Source organism: Armigeres subalbatus, chromosome 3 (genome assembly GCF_024139115.2).
Source record: "Armigeres subalbatus isolate Guangzhou_Male chromosome 3, GZ_Asu_2, whole genome shotgun sequence".
Classification (NCBI taxonomy): domain Eukaryota; kingdom Metazoa; phylum Arthropoda; class Insecta; order Diptera; family Culicidae; genus Armigeres; species Armigeres subalbatus.
In genome coordinates this window covers 294,928,462-294,954,069 of record NC_085141.1, presented here as the reverse complement: position 1 = coordinate 294,954,069, position 25,608 = coordinate 294,928,462, and the positions used below count along the sequence as shown (strand labels likewise).

The 25,608-nt window shown below is 37.8% G+C and overlaps 1 protein-coding gene across 1 annotated transcript in view; it reads right to left on the bottom strand.

Annotated features, from left to right (window-relative positions):
* Positions 1-377: 377 nt before the first annotated feature.
* Positions 378-25,608, bottom strand: part of LOC134224882 (protein jim lovell-like) — a 114,047-nt gene continuing 88,816 nt past the window's right edge. Inside the window, exon 4 of the mRNA XM_062704522.1 lies at positions 378-2,424. Within this exon, the coding sequence (XP_062560506.1) occupies positions 1,691-2,424 (734 nt within the window). The 3' untranslated portion in view covers positions 378-1,690. The remainder of the gene's footprint in view (positions 2,425-25,608) is intronic.

The window sequence follows — 25,608 nt, the reverse complement described above, 5'->3', positions numbered from 1 at the left end:
CTGCCCTATACTATGGTAGCGACTACGGCCCGTTCCCGCGATATTTTTTTAATTTCAGTATCTGTTGGTAGTTTTGCTGTAGTTGATGATGTAGTCGTGTTTTCCATGCCTAATTATGACGTTTACCCTACATGTGTAACACTGATACATAAATCGAATGTATTTTTGCTTTGGTTGGCCTTTCAACTTACGCTTGGCTATTTCGTTTACTATTTCAGAAAAAAATATCGAAAAGATAATAACCGAGGAAAAGTTTCTTCAAAAACAAACAAAAGTCAAAACAAAAAAGGGAAATATCAGTCTTTTATTGATTATATGTGGCTGTCATGGGTAGGGGTGATCGTTCAAATAAAGAAATAAAACAAAACCAAAAAATCGAAGTTGTGTAAAATTGCTGTATTTATTTGATTAATACTGTATCGTTTGTTGTTTTTTTCCCGTTTGCTTCTTCTTGGAAGTACGCTGGTGGTGCGGAAAAGAGTAAATAATAGAATATACACAAATCATAGCAGCTCGAAATGATATCCACTATCAAATTGTTTAACAAAAATAAAAATTATGCTACAATGGAAACTAAACGTAACCAAAATATACTGCTCCTACTATGACATCAGCGTTGTGTGATGCTTGCGTTTACTTAGTTATGATTTCATAAATAAATTAGCTATTGTTATACGTAGTTAAGTAGATTCCTTCTTTCGTTTGTTTATGTGTGTTTGTGTGTGGTTGTCCTGTACCATCTATTTTCCAGCTACTTATCTCAATTAGATCTGTGTCGCATTCGTTTCTCTGCCTATAGTTTCACTGTAGATTGGATTTTAAAACTTATACTTTAACTTATATACTCAGGAAGCACGTTTGTTCATTTCTTACGTTTAGTAGTTCTATTGTTTTTCGTGTTTGTGGATGTTCTCTTCAGCTTGCTGAAAGAGACCTGTCATTGTGCTGCTTTCACTGCATTTGTTTTTCTCTTTTAGTTATCGGTCGGTGTGTTTGGCTTTCGCAAGTAAGAACTAAAACTTATATTCCATAAAGCACCATCTCACTGAACTTATCATAAAAGACACGAAACTAAACCTATTTTGCTCTATTCGCACAATTTTTCGAGTATAAATATTGCCCCAAAGGATTTAACTTGCATATTTTTGCTTGCTCACTAATCGTAATAAAATAAAATATTTTACAGTTTCTCATTACAAAAATAAAATATTGCATTCGTTCTACTATAACATTGCATTTAAATAATGATTGAACTAATATACCATTAATAAAACAAAGAAATAAAATCATTAGGAATCATTCGAACTAACATAAAACCTAACCGCTATCACGTTTTCGTTTGTTGTTTTTGCTCTCTGTTTAATTTGTGCAGATTTTGCTGCCGCTGCCGAAGCTTAGTCGACATGCAGCGGCTCATTCGCTCCAGCCGTCATCGGCGGCCAGCTTTCTCACTCCCGGACACCAACCACATCGATAAAGTAGGGGCTGGCGCGCACTTTGCTCGGAGCTTTATCGACGTTCATCGCGTCACCAATTTGTATCACACAGCCGAAAGTTGTTTGTTGCTTTTCTCACTCTTCACTCTTTTTCTCCCGCGCTTTCGCCTCTCGATTCCCTTTCGCTACCTTTCTCAACCTACCCACTTGGGATACCGCGGCATTGCCTTGAGTCGGTCAAGAAAGTACATATATTAGTCCTGTCCGTTCTGTTGGTATATCTCCCGTCGACTGTCGGTGGGGGGTCCATCCAACCCCCGATCCGAACCGCCGCTACCCGCCCCGGATCCACTCAGGGCGGAGGACCGATTCAGTGCCAACGGTTGTGGGAAGTCATCGTCCATGGACTGCTTCGATCGGTCGCTCTTGCAGTCCTCGTCGATGCTCATCGGAAGCTGGTGCGCACCGGGATGGTGCCGATCCGGAGGCAGGAGATTCAGCATACTGAGGGGCAGTCCCGGAAAGCCACCGGGAAAGTCCGGATAGAACCCGGGTGGGAACGGATTAAACAGGGCATTGGGACTGGACAGCAGTTCCGGTTCGGAGGACGCCGATCGGGGGCCCCGTTGGTCCGACCCGCTTCCGTTACCACTTCCGTTCGGATTACCGCCCGGGTGATGCAGCGGCATGTCCTTGTCCTGGCCGTCCTTTTTGTCCTTGTTGTTGTTGTTCATTCCCATCTGGAGCAGCTCGATCGGGGGCCCACTGATGCAATCCTTTCGCAGCTGTTCCAGCTTGAGACTTTTACCGTACTTTCCCCGGACGTACATGAGCAGGGAGTTGTACGGGATGCCGAATATCCGCGACGCCTGGCTGGTAGTCATCTTTTTGTTCCACACGTGCTGCAGCGCTTCGGTCAGTTCGGCGTTGGTCCATGACCGGGGTGGGCCTCCGCGGGGTGCCGAGTGCTGTCCCTTCGGTCGATTCACTGGAAGTAGAAGGGGATGAAGTGGGTGGTTAGATTTGTGGTGTAGAAAGAAGTAATTAACTCCGATTCAAAATATCAAAAGTTTATCATAATTATGAACCTTTAAATTGTTTCTTGATCGTCGAGAAGTGAATGCAAATTCGTCTCGTAACTTATCATATACAAAGGACCAAACCATGGAATGAAAGCGTTCAATTACAAGTATCTCATTCCGCAAAATCTGAAATTAATGACCCTTCCCTCTCACTCCCGAGAAAGGTCGTCCGATCATCGGAGAAATCATAACTCACTGCGATCTGTGATCTACTGGGTTCTGCCGGTGCGCGATGGGTTCCCACTGCGCACGGCGGTTCCCACCCAGTCGCACAAATTATTATCATCATCCGCAGTCCGGCGAAGACTCCAAGGATTCCACCCCATTCTCGCAAATGGGCTGCTGCTGCTGCGGCTGGACCCGGCTCACTGCCACAAGATAATTAATACGATCGTCTAATTCGATGCTTGTTCAGCCTAATTGGACAATTTGACTACTTTCTTTCGAATGGTCTCCGCCGCGTGTTCCACCACCAGCACAATGGCAACAACAACAGCAACCACCACAGCAGTCTCGCTCGAAAAAACATCCAAATCGGCCCGAAACAAGGAAGATAAAAGGCATTCCACCATTCAAACGAATGACGAACGCTGACGCGAATGCGGACCGTGAAGTCAGGCGAAGGGGGGGGAGGAGTGAGAAGATAAAAAATCACTCCGGTTCCACCCCCAAACAATTGAAAAGTTTGTTCGAGTCACGACTTTTGGCTCTCTTGCGGAGCAGCAGCAGCAGCAGCTCCAGCAGCCAGCAACCAAACACGGCACGGTGGAGCATCATCGCCGCAGACTCACGGAGTTCACGTGTTGTTATGGAGAACTACCGCACCACGACAGTTACCGGTCCGGTTCGGCCGTTAGCTCACAGGGAACGCGCGCTGGCTGCTTGGTTGGTGAGCGCCCATCGTTGTCGTGTTGTTTGCTTGCAACATCGAGTCAGAACTGACTCCCTGCACACAAAGGTAGCGACAAGGGGTATGCGATGTTGAGATGACGCTCGAGACGCTCGATGATAAAGGTTTAAACAGGGGCCACATTGTGCATCGACTCAACTCATCAAGTCTTTTGAATGATACGAAATATGGTCTGGTCGATTTGACTAAACTGCACTTATTGGTTCCAATTCGAAGAAAGTTAGTGTTTAGAAAAACCGCAATGCCCAGGCATCTTATCACGGGCTTGACAACTTGAAGAATCGGTTGTGCCACGGTTAAAATGATTAATACAATATTGTGTTCCATTCACACAAAATGATTGGCCAAGTGGCCCACGGCCCCCTGAATATGTAACCCTGAAATCGAGAACAAACGTAAATTTTCAAGTCAATTCATTTCAATTCAGCGTGATTTTTGTGCTAGAATTTGTGATAAAAGCTTCGCTATACGAGTTTTCGTGTCTGATAAATCCAATCCCAAATCGTCATCAATGTACAACGCTCCAACGCTGGGTCGCTGTTTTGAAATACGACTTCGTATATTGCACACCAAAACTAGCTCAAGTTTTTTCACCGACTAATTCACGAGATGATGAACCATTCCGCATGTCGAAATATTCATTCTGAATTTCATCGCCACGGCTAACCACGTCGAATGTAATCAAAAATGGACTGCAAAAGCATCTTTTTGAGTCAGTCCAGGAAAATATTGACCAAACTGTTCTTCCAGTGAGTAAAAATCTGCCATAGTTTCCTATTTGAGATCTACATTCAATTTAGTTGATCTTTCGTCAACCAAAATGCTTAAATAGTTTAATCAAACATTGTTATTTATATGTCCGACACTCACTTTGCATTGCCACGAATGCTTACAAATTGTCTTTGAACTGTGATTCAGGGGCACGTGACCCACCAAATCAAATATTTTCCCTAAAATTTAATTACATAGGCCAAAGTTTTTCAGGAGAAAAGGTTTTCCTTGAATTTCAAATAAACCTAAAGAAATTTTCAAAGGAATTCTTGGAGTTTTCTAAAGAGTTTCAAGAGACATGAAGAAAATTCCTTGGAAATTCCAGTAGGTATTTCTCCGGAAATTCGATTGGAAATTCCTTAGGAAATTTCTTTAAATTTTTTTTCGAAAATTTCTCAGTTTTTTTTGGAAATATCTACAGGATTTTTTTTCCAATTCTCTCCATCTTATTTCAAGAAATTCCTTCGAAGACTGTTGGAAGAATTTTTTTGAATTCCTTCGAAATTTCCCTCAGGAATTTCATTAGAACTTCCTCCAGGAGTTTTTTTTTTCAACTCTTTTATGAACTCCTCCCGAAGTTTTTTTTAGCAACTCTTCCAGAAATTTTTATAGACCTTTGGATATTCGTTTTGAAATTTATTCTGAGCGTTCTTTCGGGAATTTATAGAAGTTTTTCTAGGTATCCCTCGGAAGTTAAATTTTGGAATTCTTTCGAGAATTCCTTTGGAAAATGCTTTCGAAATTTCTTCAGGAAACTTGGAAGGAATTTTACATTGTTTCAGTAATTTTTTTTTTGCAGATTTTCCGAATGAATCCCAGGAAGAATATTCAAAGGAACTACTGGGAGAATTTTATAAATTATTCTTGGAGGAGTTAACGAAAAAAATCTTGAGGATTTTAGAAGAAATTCGTGGGGGAATTTTCCAATGTATTTCGGAAGACATTTCAGAATGAATTCTTGAAGCAATTTACAAAGATCAACCTGAAAAGATTTGAAAAAAAAATCAAAATAAATTTCTGAAGGAATTATTTAAAGAATTTCCTAAGGAATTATGAAAAGAATCCACGAATTGAAGATTTCATATAAATGTTCAGATTTCTACAGGAAATTATTTCAAAAACCTCCAAAAAGTACTTCAGAAACTCCTGCATGAATTCCTTCAGGAACATCTGAAGAAGTTCCTTAGGGAATTCTTCCAGGACCAAAAGACCAAAAGACACAATCCTGGGGGGTGCCCCATGGAATTCGACGACTTTTTGTTTCCTGGGCCAGTCTAGTGTCCAATTCAGGATAGTCAAACCACGAAAAGGGTGAATTCTTTCCAAAGGTCTGACGCCCTCCCCTGCTGAACAAATTAGTATATGATCGTAGTACTGTAAAAGCTAATTGTAGTTTGATGTTCAAAGTAGTGCGACTGTGCAAATGAATCAGTGCGCGAAAGTATCCGTAGTAAGATATCAACAGTAAGTGAAACGTTTCTAGTGATGGTTAATTTCATAAACTGATAAGAACAAACATAAAAAAAAACTACCATATGTTGTATTCCTTAAGTCCCGTATTTAATTATGTTGGAAAGAAAATGATTAATAGTTTGTGAATTAATTCCGTGCTAATTTTCCAAAACCTTTGAGTTTCTGAAATATGGATTGGCAAGGTATAACTGTTTAATGACAGTCCATTCCATAAAAACAATGAGCCCCAAAAACAGATAGAGAGATTTTTAGACATGTATGTATTTATCTAGACCATAGTTTCCCAAAGTGGAGGGTCGCGACCCCCCAGCCTGTGTAAATCTTATGGAAGGGGTCGCGACCCACCAACTTTGGGATGCTATGATCTAGACATTTGAGTATATGCATGCCGACCTTTTTCAGTTCTTACAGACAATATAAAGTTTGTTTATTAAAGCTGAAGATACCTCGTGGGAATTTGTAAATTCAAACAGCAGAAAATAATTCTTCCACTAAGTTTACAAAATTTTTAGTTTCTGGCTAAACTTATTGAGGCGAATAATCGTGGGTGTTCCTATAGTTGCGGTAGTATACGTTTAAGACAATATACGAACTAAACGTAGCAACCCACATTGACAGTCAATCAGTTGATGTGTCACAACACAAAATAGAAGGAAACAGAGTGGGTTTGCAACTATAGGGACATGAGTCAGTAGTAAGTCAGTAGTAAGGCTTTTTTTACCATTCTGTTTATTTGTGAGGCTCAGTTGTTTGATAAAAACTCTACGAGGCCGAAAACATTAGAAATAATATTGCGGATCTTTTCAAAATTTTCCATTTTGCGGATTCCCTAAAGTTCTTCCGCAGCTGTCAAAGTTCTACCGCAAGCCTGAAAATCTTCAATACACTGAAACAAAAATCTGATATTTGGCGTTGTCATCTTAGAATGCCATGCCAAACAGCAGAGAGAAAGTATGAAGTAACAGCTGCGGCAGTTTTAAAATTGAACCGTGAGGACGAAAGTTTTCTTTAGAACAGCAATATGAATAAATTATTCCGAAGAAGTTTCAGAAACATTTCTACGAGAGGTCTTCTTTGGTGGGGATCGGTCCATCGATCCTTCAGTAACCAAACGATCCCGTCGCTGACTCGTGGACTGCGCTTGTTGCTTTTTATCCTCTTCCTCTCTCATTTTTCTGTAGGAGTCCATGTAGCCCATGATTCCCTTCTTCACGAACCAGATCCGATCTGTATTATTCTTGAAACTCATAGTTTCTGCCAACTTCCCCAGTTCCACCATTAAATCAGGGATTTCAAATGGTTTCACCCGTTCAGTTGAATCGGTATACAATTCAACCACGCATCCTTCCGGTGACCTTCTGCTCGGCACATGAAACATTTGTTACGCAAATCCTGGTAGAATACCTTTCCTGTCCAATTTGACACTTCCAACGACGAGGGAATTTCCTTTTTTACATCGATGTACACGCCTCTCACGCCGCCCGGTGTACATGTGGTCCAGACCTACGTTTGGCGGGAATTTTTCCCGGCCACAGAATCCACTTTCCCGTACTCCACAAAACACTGCTTGAGGTCGTTATCCGGCAATTCTGGTGGCAAGTCAAACACCCGGATGTACTGGACATTTCTACCGGCAATCGTCATTTTTACTTCCACTAAACTTTCACTGGAATAGTGGAATTTTCGCGGTTCCCGATTCTTTATTAATGAATCCTTCATTGCATCCATCGAAACGAATTTCACAAACAGCGAGCAATCCACCGCTGTTTTATATACTGCCTCCATAAGAGATACATCAGTATCCAACTGTCGCACAAACCCGGCGATCTCCACCAAAGATGGTCGGGGAGCGGTATGCGGAAAGCGAAATTGAACGGTATTGACTATCATTGTTCTAATCGGTCGCACAGAGAAACCCGTACGAGCTAGAACGACAAAACAAGCAAAGCACGTTGCTACCTACAGTGCCGGTGACTACCACAGTCCAAAAGCAAACAAGCTGATAAACGTCCGCGCGCGACAAGTGCAAAACAACAACTGTGGTAGTAAGGCTTCTCAAAGTAAGCGAAATAAAGTATAGATTTAGTGCAAATTCCGTTGGAAGGCGCTTATTGAATCTTTTAACCCAGGAAGCAAAAAACGGCAACGGAGTTAATTAAGAATTGATGAGGGACATCTAAAGAGTTTTTGCCTTTCTCGTATACTAAGTAATAGGAAAGGCTGCAGAACACTCCAAAACTGAATTTTGAATAGAAGGAAATGAAATATGAGAAAATGAAGATTAACTAATAATTTGTAATGAAATATTAGCGATTCTGAACCAATTTGAATCAACTATCTATGGTGCTTCCGAGAAAGCCCTAAGTGGAACCAACGCCGAAACTAATTTTCCACACCTAACCAGCGGATGGCAGATTTTAATAAGTTCTACATAAAAACCTCACTGAAACTAAATACAATTTCGGAAGATTTTAATACAATCGTCGTAGAAAACGTAATATTGGAAATTAGATTGGAGCTAGTGTGTATGAAAACACCATTTGGGTAAAACATTTTGAGATTTGTGAGATGTTGAAAGTTGATATCTGTAACAAAGTGGTTCGAAAGGCGGAAAACATAGTATTTAAGATTAGATCGGGTAGGAATTCAGCCCCTTGGTGGCGGAGTTTATGAGATTTTGGAAGTTAACAACTACAACAAAGATGTCTTCTACATGCGACCCGAGTAACACAAGTCAGACAAAATTGGTTGCAGCAACTTGATTGTGACCAAATCTGGTCCTATATGAGTTACAGTAACCTATGTGGAACTTGTGTGCTGCTAGGAGAGTAGACGTTCGATCCGGGTGGATCATTAGAAAGTAAATCCAACCCGATGTTTTTTTTTTTTTTATTTTGACGCAAGACTGACATTCCAGAGCCAGGTAAGCTCTATGCATGACTTATTGAACAAGATCAATGTTTTAGTAGCGAGTAGAATTCATAAATCGAAAAGTGTCGCTCGTGGAAAATCCCGAACATGATCATCGCTCAGCTCAGTTTTGTGACGAACTATGTTGAGGACGGATGTGTAAACAAAACGAAAAAGAAATCAAAAATAAGTTAAGTTATTTATTTATAATAAAGAAAAATCCGACACCCATGAGATTGATTTTTATCCAGATGATGTACAACAATGTAATACTACCATCAGAGTGCCAAGAAAAGCAGATGCAATCGAGCAGTGAACACAAAGCTAAAAATTAATAGAGAAGAAAGAGAAGAAAAAGGCCACGATTCAACATCTGATATCTGCAGAGCCGGCAGACAACAAATCTCAAGCAAATAATCCCAGCCCATCAACATGCGGGATGCTGATAAACACCATGATCATGAACAACAAAACAAGCTGGCAAATTTCATGGCTCGACTGAAGAGATGATAAAAACGAATAAAGAGAATCGATCGTAGAAGGTCGAAGAATTACAACTACGATGAACATGACTTCAGATAAAATCATTTTTTAACGATAAATTATCACAATAAATATTTAATTGTATAAATTCAGTACTAATGGTTCCGACAAATGCTATAAAGTTGAGCGTTTTGAATAAACGTAATCAAGATAAAAAAATGCTTAACAAATTTTAAAATACTTGCTTAGGAGTTACGATGAAATTTTTGAAAAGTCCTAACATAACAATTAGATAGATTTCTAAAAAAGATTGAAAATTTAAAAAAAATATACATCAGATACAAACCTTATAAACTACCTCAGAGACCAGCTTTTTGCAACTCTACCTCTTTAATAGAATCTGATAGTTTTGAACATTTTACCTCACGGCGTGTTCAGTAGAACAATATTATCACAAAAAAATGAGCATGGCTAAAATTTCAACTACGTGAAAATAAGCTTCTTATCTTTCATTTCCTGGGTATTTTAAAAAAATCTACCGGGGGGTCCCGAACAACTTTTTTTTCCTTTTCAAATGGAACCTGCATTCTAATCTAATACCAGCTGCCAGTCACGAGTCCCTCACGAGTTGACTCGTCATTTATTTTTTTTACTATTTTTCATGAATTAAATGCAAAGAATGAATATTCTTCATGTTCTTTTATTTTGAACCTAATTTAAAAGGCTCAAATATGGAGAAGCATGACGGAGCCAAAATTATTAAGTTCAACATTTGGCTAGCAAACATACTGCTTCGCAAGGGTTGAACCCACTAATATTTTTAACAGTGTTTGTTTAGTTTCAACTTTATACTTTTTGGATTTAAATGAAAATTAGCGAAATTCGTAGAAATTATTCCAGATAATTGAGAAATTTCAAATTGATTGTTTGAGCTCAAAAAACGACAGGATTCCGACATTCAAGACATAACGATTTCTGAAAACCTAATGATTTTGTATAACATTTCCAAGATAACATAAAACTATTTTAACCTACCGAGATAAGCATGCCAAGACCATGCTGCAGGTGGCTGAGTTGTATTCCCGGTTCGGTCTAGAAAATGTTTAGGTTGGACATTTCCTCGGCATTTCTATGTGGGATGGTTTTATAAAGATATTTTTGGTTTTGAAAGTAAGGAATACATTTTATTCTATGGAGTTTTTATAAATATTAACGGGGCTTAATAATTAGTAAAGCGTTTCTAAATTACGCTTCTGATCATTGTTGAGCTAGATTTTTTCCACTAGATAGATGAATAAAAGTAAAGCTCATCGATTACTTCAAAGTCTGGTGGTTGTACCAAGAGTCATGAAAATAAGTGTCTTTTTAGAAGAAGATGCATTTGATGCATAGGGCAGGAGATTGATTTTCGTTTACTGGTTAACTTTTCTGAACTCTTATGCAATTTAGATTTTATTAGAGTCATCCCTTCAGCACGATTTTTGAGTCTAAAAATTCAAACTCTTCTCCAAAAACTTCTAAAACTACCCTGGTTCTGATCGTCCAGGTTTTGTGTTTGCGTTTTATGTTGGTGGTATTCAGCTTGACCAAATAATTGAACGTTATTGAAAGTGATTGCCAAAAGCAAAATAGCAATAATGCGACAACACAATGAAAAGTGGACTAATTTTTAAATTGGTAATGAATTTCGAGTGAAAAAAAACGTTTCGAATGAGTATTTCTCCAAGCTCACACAGTGAATATCATAGAAAGTTGCATGTTTGCCACAACATTTGTAGTAAAATGAATTTGCTAGTTTGGATGAATCATCACTCGTTCTCATCAACTATGCATCGCAGCGATATGATCTCTAGGACAAAATACAGTACATATTTTTAAGCTTTTTTATACCCTTGTCACTTTTTGTTGAAATCAGAAGAGATTTTATTTTAAACTAAAAGCTAGATATCTACTACCATTTTTGCCTTTATTGTGCACTTAGCATGACTCATTTTTGCGCTCATCTGTTTACCGTATATCAATTGAAGTCTGATTTCTATTTGAATGAGGTATTAAGGATTTCTATGAGCATGTTGGATAGTTTTTAGTGATAAATTGAAGTTACACAATCAAAAATACGACAGAAAAAAAGTGTAAAAAGTGAATTATGTGTATCTACATTACTTCTCCTTCTTCGTTTTGGCATTACATTCCCCACTAAGACATTGCCGCCTCACAGTTGAGTGTTCAATCAGCACTTCCACAGTTATTAACTGCGAGATTTCTAAGCCAAGTTACCATTTTTTACCATCAAATTTACCACCAAAGTTTCAATTTTGGTATATATTTGGGAAAGAATTGGGTGTATATGTGCATAAGATGACGATGCAGAGCATAATCTCCATCCAAGCCTTTCTTAGCTGTTTGCAGGGGATAACATAAATATATCGAGTTCGGCTTCGTCATGCACTTTGACGCTTGAGCTCCAACAAACTATTAATTTAGACTATAACTTGGTAATTTCGGTACCCCTGAGTTTATATACGATTATTGGAATAAAAAAATCCAGGAATCTCATTTTAAATGGGACGCGATAAATAATAATCGTTGGTCTTCCAACAACAAAGATCCGTTTCAGGGAGAAAAAAAAGTTGTTCGAGACCCCTCGGTAGATTTTTTTCAAATGGTCACGAAATGAAAGCTTAAGAGCTATATTTTCACGTAGTGAAAGTTTTGGCGATGCTCATTTTTTTGTCATAAAGGTCCCCCATACACACGCCGTGACCTATTTACAGAACCTCTTAAATCCCGCACAGATAAGTATATGAGAAACTTTAAAAAAGAAGTAATTTGAATTTCTAAATCAACATAGAAGCTGAGCATCAAAATAGCTGACAATGATTTTTTTTCTATTCTTTCCAGTTAAATTCATCAGTGCAAAGTAATTTTTTTCTGGAAGAGTGGTGAATGTTGGTCCTTTTTGGTGATCCAAGTAGGCTATTGACATCCTATTGTTTGGCCCATCGCCAGATCGTAGCCAGGATGTCCCGAAACTTAGTAATTGAGCACGTGATTGTGTGAATTTCTCACATTCTCTTAAAAACCTAATTGAGTTTGATGACTCATCACTACAGCTCCGATGACAAATGCTTTCCTTTGAATAGAGATTTTAGATTTTCCTCAGTTGATCTAAATATTAGCTCATTAGCTAAGTAAATAAAACTGCGGGAGAGAAAAGTAATCGGCCTGACAGTGAAATTCATACCGTGCAAACTCAAACTTCGGACGCTTAAGCACTTTCTGATAGACAATCATCCTGTTTACTTACATTTTAAATCATACCGTTCAAATCACCATACCAATAACTAAGTATAGTATTCATCTTTGAACTACGTATTTAATATGTGCAAGATATTGCGAAGAATATTTGCAATTAATGAAAATGTCCGGCTTCTGTTTGATTCAAACCTCGGACACCGGCGGGGTTGGATTCATATTTCGGACACAAAGATTCAAACTTCGGACACCTGATTACACAGTACCGGGAAGAATAATTGAAAACAATTCTCACTGCACAGCTCAGAGCGTCTTTTAATCATTTCGCCGCATTGAATTAACATGTCTCAATACAACGTAACTATACTAAAACAAGCTTAAACTATTAGTCCTTTCGATCCAGCTTGACGAAACATTTCGATGAAATATTTCAGAATATTTTCCATACGAATTGATGCGTCCGAAGTTTGAGTGTGTCCGAAATTTGATTATCCACGGTACATTTCTACAGAATCGTTCAATCGTTCGTTCAGCTTATTTTGTTGAAGACTACAAATTCTAAGAGTTATTTTTTCTTACGGCATTCTACATATCGTACACCCTTAGCAACCGTACCACTGCAGCAACTCGCATACCGACTCACTGACGCGGACTGGTCGACTCTCGACTGAATGTGACTGAATCCAGAGGATCTTCAACTGGGTGGTGCGGTACCCAAATGACATCACGGCAAAGATGAATCTCGCGTAGCAAAACACGGGAAATCTTTTACCAGAACGATGCGTTTCGGTTTCGTTTTCGAATGCTGCCGAGGCGGGGGGTTGTGTTGTTGGAGTTCGACAAATAACATCAACGCATGTTGCAGCCACTTCACATGGATGGAGCTTGTTTGGCTGCAGAAGTTGATGTTAGTTTCTCGAAGCAGAGGGATAATTTGTCGCGCTGCGTGGTACCACCCGCCCAAACCAGGGTTGCCGTTGAAGCTCGGATATGCGCTGCTGTGGAGTTGGTGCTCGCATTGATGGAAGGAAACAACGAGTTTGATAATACAATATTGAGAACTGACAACACTGCCACGATCTTTTTGTGCATTAATCTTGGTCTTTCACTCAAGATAAATCCTAGATAAAGCTGATGAAGAAGCATCGTTATTGTTACATCGTTCGACCATGAAACGCAGTTTGCACTTAATTCATCGTTTTGAAGGCTGAACTGTTAGAAAAAATGAGCTATCTTGAAGCATCGCTCACTGAAGTAGCCTGTAACTTAATTTGACTAATTCAAACACCTGCAACTACATACCCACAAGTTCAATGCTTTCAACCACGGGAAATGCCCACTTCCTTGGGTGGTCTTCATAGAGGATTCAAATGCAAAGCACTATTCGCATCGATTCGTTCCGTTACAGAAGAATTAGCCTCGCCTAAGCTATCGATTACCCGCAGTTCCCGTAATCGCCGAAATTGCTTCCCATTTCCTAATCTAATATATGCTCTTATCAAAGAATTTACCTAACGTTGCTGCAATGGACCGGTCGATACGGGGTCAGACAGTACCCCGGCTGCGTTTACCACAGGAAGCTCCCTCCCCCACCCGGCATGCACCCGGAGCTCATATGATTTTTCTCACCTACTGCCGTGTTTCCCATATTCTTTAAATCTCATCATCGAGCACCACTCGCGCACTTAGGCTTTAAATTAGCCGAAAAACGGTGAGTTTTCAATAGCGATATTAGTAGTTCCGAGCTGCAGAAAGTTAATTGCCGGTTTGGACACCGCTTTGTTTAATCAATGGGCGAGTTCCGAGCAGCGCCGACGCACAATGGGATTTTTCGGGTTCAGCAGGTGTTCAGAAGTGCTTGCATATTTGTTCTGAATTGTTTAATCATGTGTGACTAATTTATCAAAAATATAAAATAGTTGAACGATTAGGAGAATATATTTTCATTGAATTTTATTATAATTTGGATCTAAAAAGTTTGAAAATGCCAACAAATATCTCCATTGGAAATTAATAAACACTATGGACAATTCTTCACTCGGTAGATCACCATCCCATCAATCTTTTTAAAAGCCAGCTACAAATGAGCCTACCAAATAAACGAATGAATAAAATATAAAACCTTCTTTAACATCACACTGAAAGCACCGACCGTTTACTCCCGGCCCCGGCGTCCAATCGACCTTCATTTCTTTCCACATATCCACACATAATCACCGCCAATAAATCCATCAATCGGATCAGACTGCGGCTCGACCCGACGAATAACCGGCGAAGGTAGGGAAGGTGGTAAGGGTTTCCCTTTCAGCGCACTCAAAACATTTCGCGAGATGAATGGGAAAATCATTCGTCGATATGGAATTGGGGGGAAACCCAGTGGAAAAAGTTCACCTATAGGGGATATCGAGCTGGTGTTTCAGCACATCCAAATGGGTAGGTTTACCAATTTTTGATTTCAAAAAATTTGTTTTCTAGTGAAAAGAGAACCTTTCTGAGCAGGAGCTACGTTATGATAAATCCCGCAATGAATCGCGCCAACCGACGATTGAATGGGAAAATCGAAACAAATGCAAAGTTTTTTTTTTCGAATGCATTCGAAGGTGAGTGCCTTTGTGTGGAGGCAAAAATTGAAAGCCATATAGGAGGTGTTTCGAAGGAAGCTGCCGTTTGACGAAACGTGTCGATGGGTTGATATGAAAAAAAAGGTGCTTTTTTGCTCGCAATCAATCGAACGATCGAACTGGTTAAATGGTTGCACTTGAGATAAGTGCAGCCCCGAAAATGGCAGAAGCTGCCATGTCCATGATGCAATTTGAAATAGAAGCAATTCTGCTGTTTTTTACGCTATCCAATCGTATGATTTAAATCGTATTTCGTATGATTTGATTTGATTTGAGGATTTATTTGTAAACACTAATTTAGGAATTTGCATTTGGGCCAGATTTCAGTTAATTTCACAATTTAACTCGGATTCGAGGATTTTCATTGGCGTAACTATAGCCTCGATGCCTACGTGGGCTATAGCACATTCATATTTTTTTTCTATATTTCGAAAATTCTCGAACATTTTACCAACTCATTAAGTTATCTTATTGGTAAATGCGGTCCAACCACCTAAGGCAATTGCAGAACAATCACACTTACCAATATTCTCTTTTCTCAAGCACGTGCTTTCTTCTGCGGGCCACAGTATCGAAGTGTGTTTGTTTACTAGTCGATGATTGCTACGAATTGATAGCGTTTGGCTATTGCGTCCAAGTGTAGTAGCGCTCGGCTTTGTCCCGCACACTCAAAGGACAATAATGTGTTTATGTGACGGATTTATATGTTTATGTGACGGATCGCCGTCAGGCTCCCACCAATAGGCAGTGGATATTTTTGCAACCTTCCTCCAAGGATTCCGACAAGAATCCTACAAGTATTCCGATAAGAATCCTTTAGCGATTAAGACGGGAATGTTCCATTGATTCCAAATCTCTAGGGATTCCGACTGGAATTATTCTGGAATTCAAGTGGGAATATTCCAGAGATTCCGAAGGAAACGTTTCACGGATTACAATGACAATTTTTAGAGACTCCGAATGGAATCCTCCAGGAATTCAGACGGAAATATTCCAAGAACTCCGACGGGAATGTTCCAGGAGTTCCAAAGGGAATGTTCCAAAGAATCCATGAATTCCAACGTTAAGAATTCCGAAGCAATCTGTCGAAGGATGCAGAAGCAAATTGTCGAGAGACTCGAGAGAGAGGATATTGAAGCAAATCGTTGAGAGATTCCGAAGCAAATCTTCGAGGAATTCTGAAGCAAATCATCGAAGGATTTCGAAGCAAATCGTCGAATGATTTCAAATCAAATCGTCAAAGGAATTCCGATCGTCGACTCCAAATTGAGTATTCAAGGGTTTCCCAAGCAAATCGTTGAAGTATTCTGAAACAAATCGTAAAGGAATTTCAAAGCAAATCTGCGAACGATTCCGAAATAAATCTTTGAACTACTCCGGAGGAATTCCGAAGCAAATCAACGAGAGATTCTGATGTGAATTCTCCATGGATTATGTAGGGTATCCTCCACAGTTTCCCAAGTGTATCCCTCGACGCAACTTTACTGAAAGGAATCCAGTATGATTTTTTCTGGATTCCGGTTGGAATACTTCGATGATTCTGAAAGGAATTCTTTAAAGATTCCAATGAGATCTCTTGTTGGATTCTGATGGGAATTCCTCTCGGATTCTGATGAGAATCCTTCTCGGATGCTGATGGGAATTGTGGAGATTACAATTATAATATATTATTTAATTATATTATAATTATAATAATTATTAGGCGGTCTGTGATGGTTGACCATATGTTTTTGACTGATGTACCACGATTGCTTTGATTGATATTTTGGTGGCTCTCCGTTGTGTTTCATATGTAGCTTACTTTGATGCTTTCAAAACAATGAATCGCGCATTTTGAGCGGGCTTACAGCGGCACACTAGGAGTTAATATTTCCACTAATTCATTATACTATATGATGAGAATTGATATCACTGCTAACTTCTAAAATCCTAGGGAAACTAATTTGGATTTGCATTTTGTTTTAAATTGGAACTTGTCTTTGAATGTTAAATTAGATTAGGATTTTTTGGATTTGATTTGAGATTAAGATTCGAGCTCCAATTTATATTTGTGACCTGATTTCAGTTTCAAAACATATTGAGGTTGTATCTTGGAGAAAAAAAGTCGGATGTGAATTTTTTTCATTCAAATTATATTTTAAATTAAGATTCTTTTTAAATTGGGATTTGAATTTCAAAGCTTCAAAACTTTCAATTTTAAATGCGTTTGAATTTGAATTTTGATTTTAATATGGATTTGTATTTTGAAAGGAAGGGTCTCTAGGCCGAATTCCATTTAATCGAACTCAACTTTTGGCCGAAACAGTTATTAGACCAGAAACGGTTTAACCAAAAGGGATATACGAGAGGAGAGCACCGCCACCGCCGACAGATTTTTCATCCCGAAGAACTTCCGAATTTTTTGTGAAGAAATTTAGAACCGCAAATGGCGTTTGCTGAACAAGTCATATGACCGAAAATGTCATTTGGCCAACAATAGTGTACCATGTAGAGAATTTATTTGCTCATTTATTTAAACAAAGATCTAGGAAGAGGGAAAAGCCCGCAGAATGTGAAGTGATCAATGATAATTGAGAAATGAGAAGTGAGAAGTAAGAACTGAAAAAAGAAGACAAAAAAGTGAGACGTCTCACTTTTCACATCTCACCACTCATTTTTCATTTCCACTGTGAAAAGTGAGAAGTTCAAAAAGAGAGGTGAGAAATAAGATGTCTCAGTTCACACTGTAAGAGAGGCTGAGAAGCGAGAAGTGAGAAATAAAGACAGGAACGAAAAACGTGAGAAGTGGGAGAGAAATGAGGAATAAGACTTAAATTCTCACTTCTTACTTGGTACTTCTCTTTCCTCACCTCTAATTCTCACTACTCACTGTGAGAAGCAAATAATGAGAAGTGAGAAGTTACAAATGAGTAGCAAGAAGTGAGATTTGGGATGTCTCACATTGCTCGTTTCTCACGTTTTATCGTAAGAAGTAAGAATTGACTGCACTTAATATAAAAAGTGAGATGTGAGACTTCTCACTTTGCACTTCTCGTTTCTCACGTCTTACTGTAAGAAGCAAGACGTCTCACTTCTTACTTCTCACTTCATATACTTCTCGCTTAACTTTTCAAAAGGACCTAAGTAACATTTGTTTCATGAATTATTTTGAATAGCGCAATCAACAGAAAAACATGAAAGCTTTTGATTGCAGTACTCAAATAATTCATGAAAAAAATGTTACTTGGGTCCTTTTGAAAAGTTAAGCGAGACAAGCAACCAAAAGTTCGGATAAGAAGGGATGTTTTGGCTTAATTAGCTCGCATTTTAAGTAATTTTTTGTATGGTGGGAGCGCAAAAGTGAACTTTGAAGGTGTTTGGAACTCAATGTGAACCAAAAGTGAACCAATTGGTTCGGTTAGGAACAAATTTAAGTAAAATCTGAACTTTTGGCTGCTTCGGTCATTCTTTCTTTTCTTTGTATCTTGTGGGTTGTGGGTCACTACTCTAGTCTTTCTGCACTACACTATTTCTGTTCAACCGACATTTTGTATATTCAATTTATGTAATCAAGTGGTAGTCAAATATTGCATACAAGTTATGTAAAGTCAATTTTGTTTGTCATTGCCATTATCATGGTTATTGTTTATCTGGTTATGCCGAATGTCATCTGAGAAAATAAAATGTATGAGTCATACGCGGAGGAAGGGGCTTCGAAGGCTAACCAAAACCTGTCCACGTGATAAGAACATTATTTTGAGATTTTTAGTGGATGAAATATCTTCGCTTGCCATAAGACGAATTTGTGCTATTCCATTTAATTCCACAACTTGATTGTAACTTCAACAGATACGTTGTACAACTCGTTTTATGCCGTGTCATTTCTGTCAAACTACTATTTCGACGAAAACGACATTTTTGACCAAATGATCCCGTCACCCAAACGACTTTTTCTGCCAAATTCGCAGTTCAGCCAAGCGACATTTCCAGCAAAACAACCATTTATTTACGCCGCCGCCGCAGGCTAAACTAAATTTCGGTGCTACTATGCAAATTGTGACAAACGCCGTAAACGACGAATTCCGAAAAAACTCGTTCAGTTGTCTGATTATTTGGCCGCAAGAGTTGTTTAGCCAAATAGGTTATTTGGCCGGAAATGCCGTTTGTCCCAAATGATCGTTTCGCAGAAAGGGGCGTTAAGCCGAAAATTTCAATTGGGCGATCAGGTCATATAGCCTGGAATGTCATTTGGCCGAAGGTTATACGACTTGAAAGGTCGTTTTGTGTAAGGATCATATGGCCGAATATACAATTTGCCTGTCATAAGACGAGTTTATAAAATCCCGAGAACTGTTCGATGTGCTTTGACGGTATTCTAAATTATCAATCGAGTTCGGGTCGAGTTTCGGGTTTTGGTCGTGGTCAACTGTGTTGTACTTGTTTCTCGGGGTAGTAATAATTGTTGCAACTTTAATGTGATTATTCTTGAGAGAGTCATTTGCGTTCCAATTATTTCCTAAAGTAGTTCCCGGAAATCCCGCCTAAGACTGACCGGGCGTGCATTCATATAATTACAAATATTGTCAATCATATTTTTATTTGTCATACTACGAGTTGGCTCTGGTGTTTGTCATGTTTTCTTGTTGATGTTGTGTGGATTTCTCGTTTAACTTTTAGAGGGGACCTAGGAGACTCTTTATTCATATTGAATCCGAGTGCTGCAATAAATATATCTTGTATACTTATATTTAACTATGTATATCATATACCTATGCGTTTATTTGATGCTCAGTTGATTTTTTTTTCTTGGGGAGATCTAAAAAAATATGTGTTGAAAGTTAATTAGGTTTGAAATTAGTTTGTTCCACTAGCCTTGTAGTTAGCAGTCTGAATCCTGGTTGATCGTGTTAGAAAACTGGCTAGCTGGAACTCGTACGCGCTTTCGGTTAGAGCACAGAAGTTTGAGATCGGAAGGATTGGATACGCTTTTTAATTTCTGTTTTTGTTTTTTTTATATTTTCGAATTCCCCTTTTTACATATATTTATATTTTCTATGTCTTATTCACACAGATATGTATAATTTTATATATTTATATATTTCCATTTTTTTTTCTCATATCTTGATATTTCCATTTATCCGTAGTTATCATAACCTTATAATTAAATGCTTCACATTTTATCATTTTATTTTTTTCAAGCAACTATCTATGCTCATTTCGCGGATATAAATTAGACTCGATTAGTGGATGATCTGGTGACGCTGATTTTTCGAAGCTGAGGTCCTTTGGCCAGGGACACTGTGATCTATTTCTCAAATAATGTAATCCCAATCTAAATATTTATATTTCCTATTTCAGCTAAACCAAGTGTTGCTGGTGAAGTTTGTTTCGCACCTAGGATCAATTTGCTCTCCATTGATTTTTATAAATTTCAACGTTTTTTCTACACTTATTCTTAATATTTCCATAGATTTTCTTAAATTACCACGAAGCTCCATATATTTTAAATGATCTCGCATAAACATTTATAAGCAATCATCTTGTCATAAACGATTTACCTAACCAAATGACAATTATTGATCTTCACTTTTAGAAACATTGGGTGCTGACGAAGATTCTGAACCAGCATCACACTACAAAGTCTAATATTACTACAATTCATTATTTCAGAAATATGCTGCAGAAAATTCAGAAAATCAATGCAATTGTTTTGCCAAAATCTATTTATTCATATTACATTCAAGAACAAAACATCACCTTTTACAATATCAATACCAATAAAAATATAATATTTACGCTTTTTCGCCAAGAAAAGCACCCTTCAATAACCCATCCAAACTCCAACTCCAGATACTTATGAAGGTCGCGCGAGTTCTCCGCATCTTCTTAAGTAGGTATCTAATCAACACTTCCCACCCAAATCCCCACTGATCGTAAGGACCTGACCAGGTGTTGAACAAAGGGATCGTTGAATGAAAAACATGCCAAGCCCCAGGCTGTTTTTCTGGCGCATCTAACGTCCCTATCGACAGCCAACCCAGGATAGTGTGCGGTCAGATATGCTATGCTATGCTATAAGACGAGTTTATAAAATCCCATTGAATTCCGGAAAGTATTTTCCGGAAATAAATTCTTATTTGATTTTGGAAGAGAATTTGAAGTTTCAATTTTAAATCGGATATCAATTTGGGATTAACTTTGGCACGATTTTTTAATCAGATTCGTATTTCAATTTGGTTTTAAGTATGGATTAGAATACGGTATTTTGATTTCTTCGGATTTAAATTTGAATTTGAATTTTGATTTTCATTAGATTTCAGATTTGAGTATGCAATTGAATTTTGATCCAATCAAACGTTTTAAATGGATTTGAGAGTATGAATCTGAATTCGATTTTTTTTGTGTTCTGATTCGGGTTTGACATTAAAAGCGACCCAATTGTGACTGAAACGGGTCAAATATAAGTTACTGTGACCTATGTGTACATGTGTGGTGCTCAAGGAATATTCATTTTAATTGGAATTTGGTTGAGAATTTGTATTTTATTTAGGATTTGAATTCCAATTTGAAATTTAAATATTTATTTGAATTTGGATTAAATTGGGACTGATTTGCGATTTAAATTTGGGACCAAATTTGGATTTGAATTTAAATTTGATTTGATTTGAGATTGGTTTGAATTTGTGTTGTGATACGGGTTTGAATTAAATTGTTTTTTTTTTGGTATTCAGTTGGAGCTACCTGGCGACTTGGTTTGGCAAGGCTGAACCCGTCCTACGTTCCTTCTACTAGGACACAGACTGACAATGGACTAGCCTTTGACGACCACTTGAACATCGTGTGCAGTAGTTGGATCTTGTGCCGGGGTAGTTTTTAAAATTTGCAGTTTCCCGTTATTAGCGTTTGAGTCCTATTCCCATTTCCCATCAAACAAAAGAAGATCAGGAAGATAATTTTCAAATTTTAATAGGTCAACATCAAATTTTAAAAACAACTCATCCGCTTCTGCCGGCAAAAAATCAAATGTCGATCGGAGAAATCCAACAGCAGGATCACGCAGATCAACATCATCAACAGGTAACAGAAGCATTCTACTACGTATTGATGACTCTGGTCCACGCTAAAGTACTATCGGACTCATCTAATCGACATTCGCATCCCCGCGCACAAAAACAGAGCACTTTCAAAATTTGGTATTGAGTATCAGTCACATGAGTCAGTTTTTTTATTAGTTGATGATGAATTAGAAAACTGATTAAAACGTATCTTGAACAATGATATAGCCTAAATTTTTGAAGATTATTTAGTGAAAGCTTCTAAAACTTAATCAAAAGGCCAAAGCGGGCCAAAGTTCAGACTCATTCATCTAGCAATAATCAAAAAAAAAATCAACCCACAGTTTTAATCATTACATATTCTGAAGCTTATTCCGAGAAAACCCCGAATACTATTTTTATGGGTCTATGGTGGTCTTAACAGCATCAAGATCGCCTCCTAACAAGATTCAACAGTTATTGAGTTTCCAAACATTACATGAGCTTCAATTTAAGAAGCTTAAGGAGCTTAAGAAGTCTAATGGTCTACACGGAACATGTCATCCAAGAAAACGCTTTTGCAACTGAATCGGAGGGAATCATGAGGTCTACCTAATGCTAACTAACTTCGTAATATTTTGAAGTCATTTTTGTCATTTTATAGTCAGAGTCGAATCATATTGTCAGTTTTTATGTTATTTATGATGATGATGATGGTCCCGCCACATACCCCTACAAAGGTTTGAGCTAGACGATTTATCTTTAAGATAATTAATTGAATGATATAATAACAATTTAATCAGATTTGCAAAAAACAAAAACGATCTGATTACCATCACAGGTATGAATTACTTAACTTTTCATTACTATCCAGCAAAAAAGGTAAATTAAGAAAAAAAACTGTTGTTTTCATCTACAGATTCTCATAAGCATCGGTAGTGATACTTCGAGTTTATACTAAAATGCAAAACTTGTGATACCTCTCGCACAGATTTCAAAAGTTCCACCAAGAATCGCGTTTCATGTTTATACAAGACCACTTAACGTTTATCACTCGTAAGCATCAATAAAATTAATAATCTAAGTCGTCAACAAAACTAAAACTTGTGTTACCGCTCCGTCGATATCAAAAGTTTCGGTATCAACCACGGAACAAAACTCTACCAGATAGCCCATTACTAATCCGAAGAATCATTCAAACAGTTGAAAATGCGCAAGACTGTACATAAATTTTAAAAATCATCCATATCTGCTTTGCGCGCGCGAGACTCAAACTTTTGTAGACTACACAAAAAGGTCAAATTACAATTACGTCAATATATATAAAATCCATCATCATCATCGAGGCGAACAAAACAGTTTATCAGTGCCTCAATAAATAAAAAAATACAATTGTCTAAACAAACAATCCGTAGGTAAAACTTCGTCAAGATACAAAATTTATTGAATTATAAAAAGTCAACTAAGTAGCTGCTTAAAAGGCTGCTTTTACGTGTGAAACACAAAGTTTCTTAAACTGTGATAATGTAGTTGCACGTTTGATATGTGTAGGCATCGAATTGAAATAATTAATACCTTTAAAAAACAAAAAAAAAATTGAGAAGCTCCATGCAAAAAGTACGGTGTTCTTATATCTTCCGCGTTTCTAGTGTTATATCTATGAATGTCACTTCCTCTTTCAATTCGATCACACAAATATCGAGGCAGCAATCCGTTAATTACTTTAAAAATGAACACCATTGTCAAATACACAATTCTTTGCTTCACCGAGAGCCACTGCAAAGCATCCAACAAAAAGTTGAGGAAGTGAATCTGCTACATCTCAAAATCAAACGCATAATCTTATTCTGCAAACGCTGCAATCTCGATATTTGTGTCTGATTTGCTAAAAACAAAATGGAAGGACAAAAGTCCAAGTGAGGAGAGATGATTGATTTGTACAATTGTATTTTGCTAGCAATATTTAATTCGTTTTTCAGTCGACAGAGGATTCCATACTTCTTGGCTATTTTCTTGATGACATTGTCAATGTGTTGGTCAAATTTCAATTTATCATCAATAATCACGCCAAGATATTTAATTTCCCGTACGCGATCAAGTGTCTCGTCATCAATTTTCACAGAGACATTATCTATTGAACGATTTCGCGAAATAATCATATACTTTGTTTTACTAATATTCAATTTCAACTGTTTGTACTTCAACCATCTACTTAAAGAATGCAAATCTTCATTCAAGCGTTCAATCGCATCTTCTAAGTCTCTAGCTGCAATGAATAACACAGTATCGTCTGCAAATAAGTTTATATCACAAAAACGTAAAACCCGTCGCATGTCATTTATATACATAATAAACAAAAGGGGCCCCAATACACTTCCCTGTGGCACTCCTAGGGTGTTCTCCACGGGACGAGATACAGAATCATTAAAAGCAGTCCGTTGAGTTCTGTCAGACAAATAGCTTTTAAACCAATTGTATGCAGAACCCGAAATTCCAAAGCGCTCTATAGTTTTCAACAATAAGGGCCTAGAAATTGTCTCAAAAGCGCGTTTCAGATCCAAGAACACAGCAACAATCGTATCTTTACGCTCTATGCTTTCTTTCCATTTAGCTAATACCAAGTTCAAAGCGGTTTCGCAGGAATGACCTTCCCGGTATCCCGATTATTCCGGTATTAACAAGTTACTATTTAAATACATAAGCAGCTGGCCTTTCACAACAATTTCTAAAATTTTCTCTACTGTGTGCAACATATTGATGGGACGAAACTCTTCGGCTTCAATCGTTCCAGCAACTTTTTGAACTGGAATCACTAACGATTCCTTCCAAACTTGCGGCACGTGCCCAGTTTGCAATGATTCATTTATCAGGTCCAGCAGGTTGTGTCCGATGACATGAAAGCAATCTTGTATAATTTTAGCATTAACATTATCAATACCAGCCGTTTTTCCTAAATTAAAACAAATCGTTTCAAGTTCTTGAAATGTTATGGGGTGAAAACTTTCGAATCTTAAGTTACTGTTGACTGGCTGTTTTATTTCGTCAGGTTCATCCACTAACTCGATAGATCGGTTAATGGTTGAAACACTGTCAACAAAATAATCATTAAATTTAGACGCAATTACTTCTTCTGACTCTTCTAATGTGCCATTAAAAGTTATGGATCGCGGTTTACAAGAACTAGGTTTTAACAAAGATTTTAATATTTTCCATAACTCTTTGCTGTTGTTTTGATGCTGATAAATTTTCCTCTGAATATATTCGCATCGAGTATGCTTTAAACATTGCGAATATTTATTCCGCGCAACCTGGTACCTATTCCAATGATTTTCATTATTACTTTTACGACATTTTTGTACAACTTATCTCTTTTACGTTTAAGACGTAAAAGATCTAGATTGTACCAGCTGTTTGAATTATTCAAAGTTACTAATTTCTGTTCAACTAATTGATTGGTACAGGATTTTAAGACGCTCGTGATAACAGCTGCTCTTTGATCTAAATTACCAGTATTTTCTCGAAAATCCACGTTTGTTTCGATAAGGCTCGTAATTGCTTGTTTCGAATATTTTCTCCAGCACTTAAGTTTTACCAAATCGTTATTATTACTACTGTCATCTGTAATGCTAATGACTAGTGTTTCATGATCGGTTA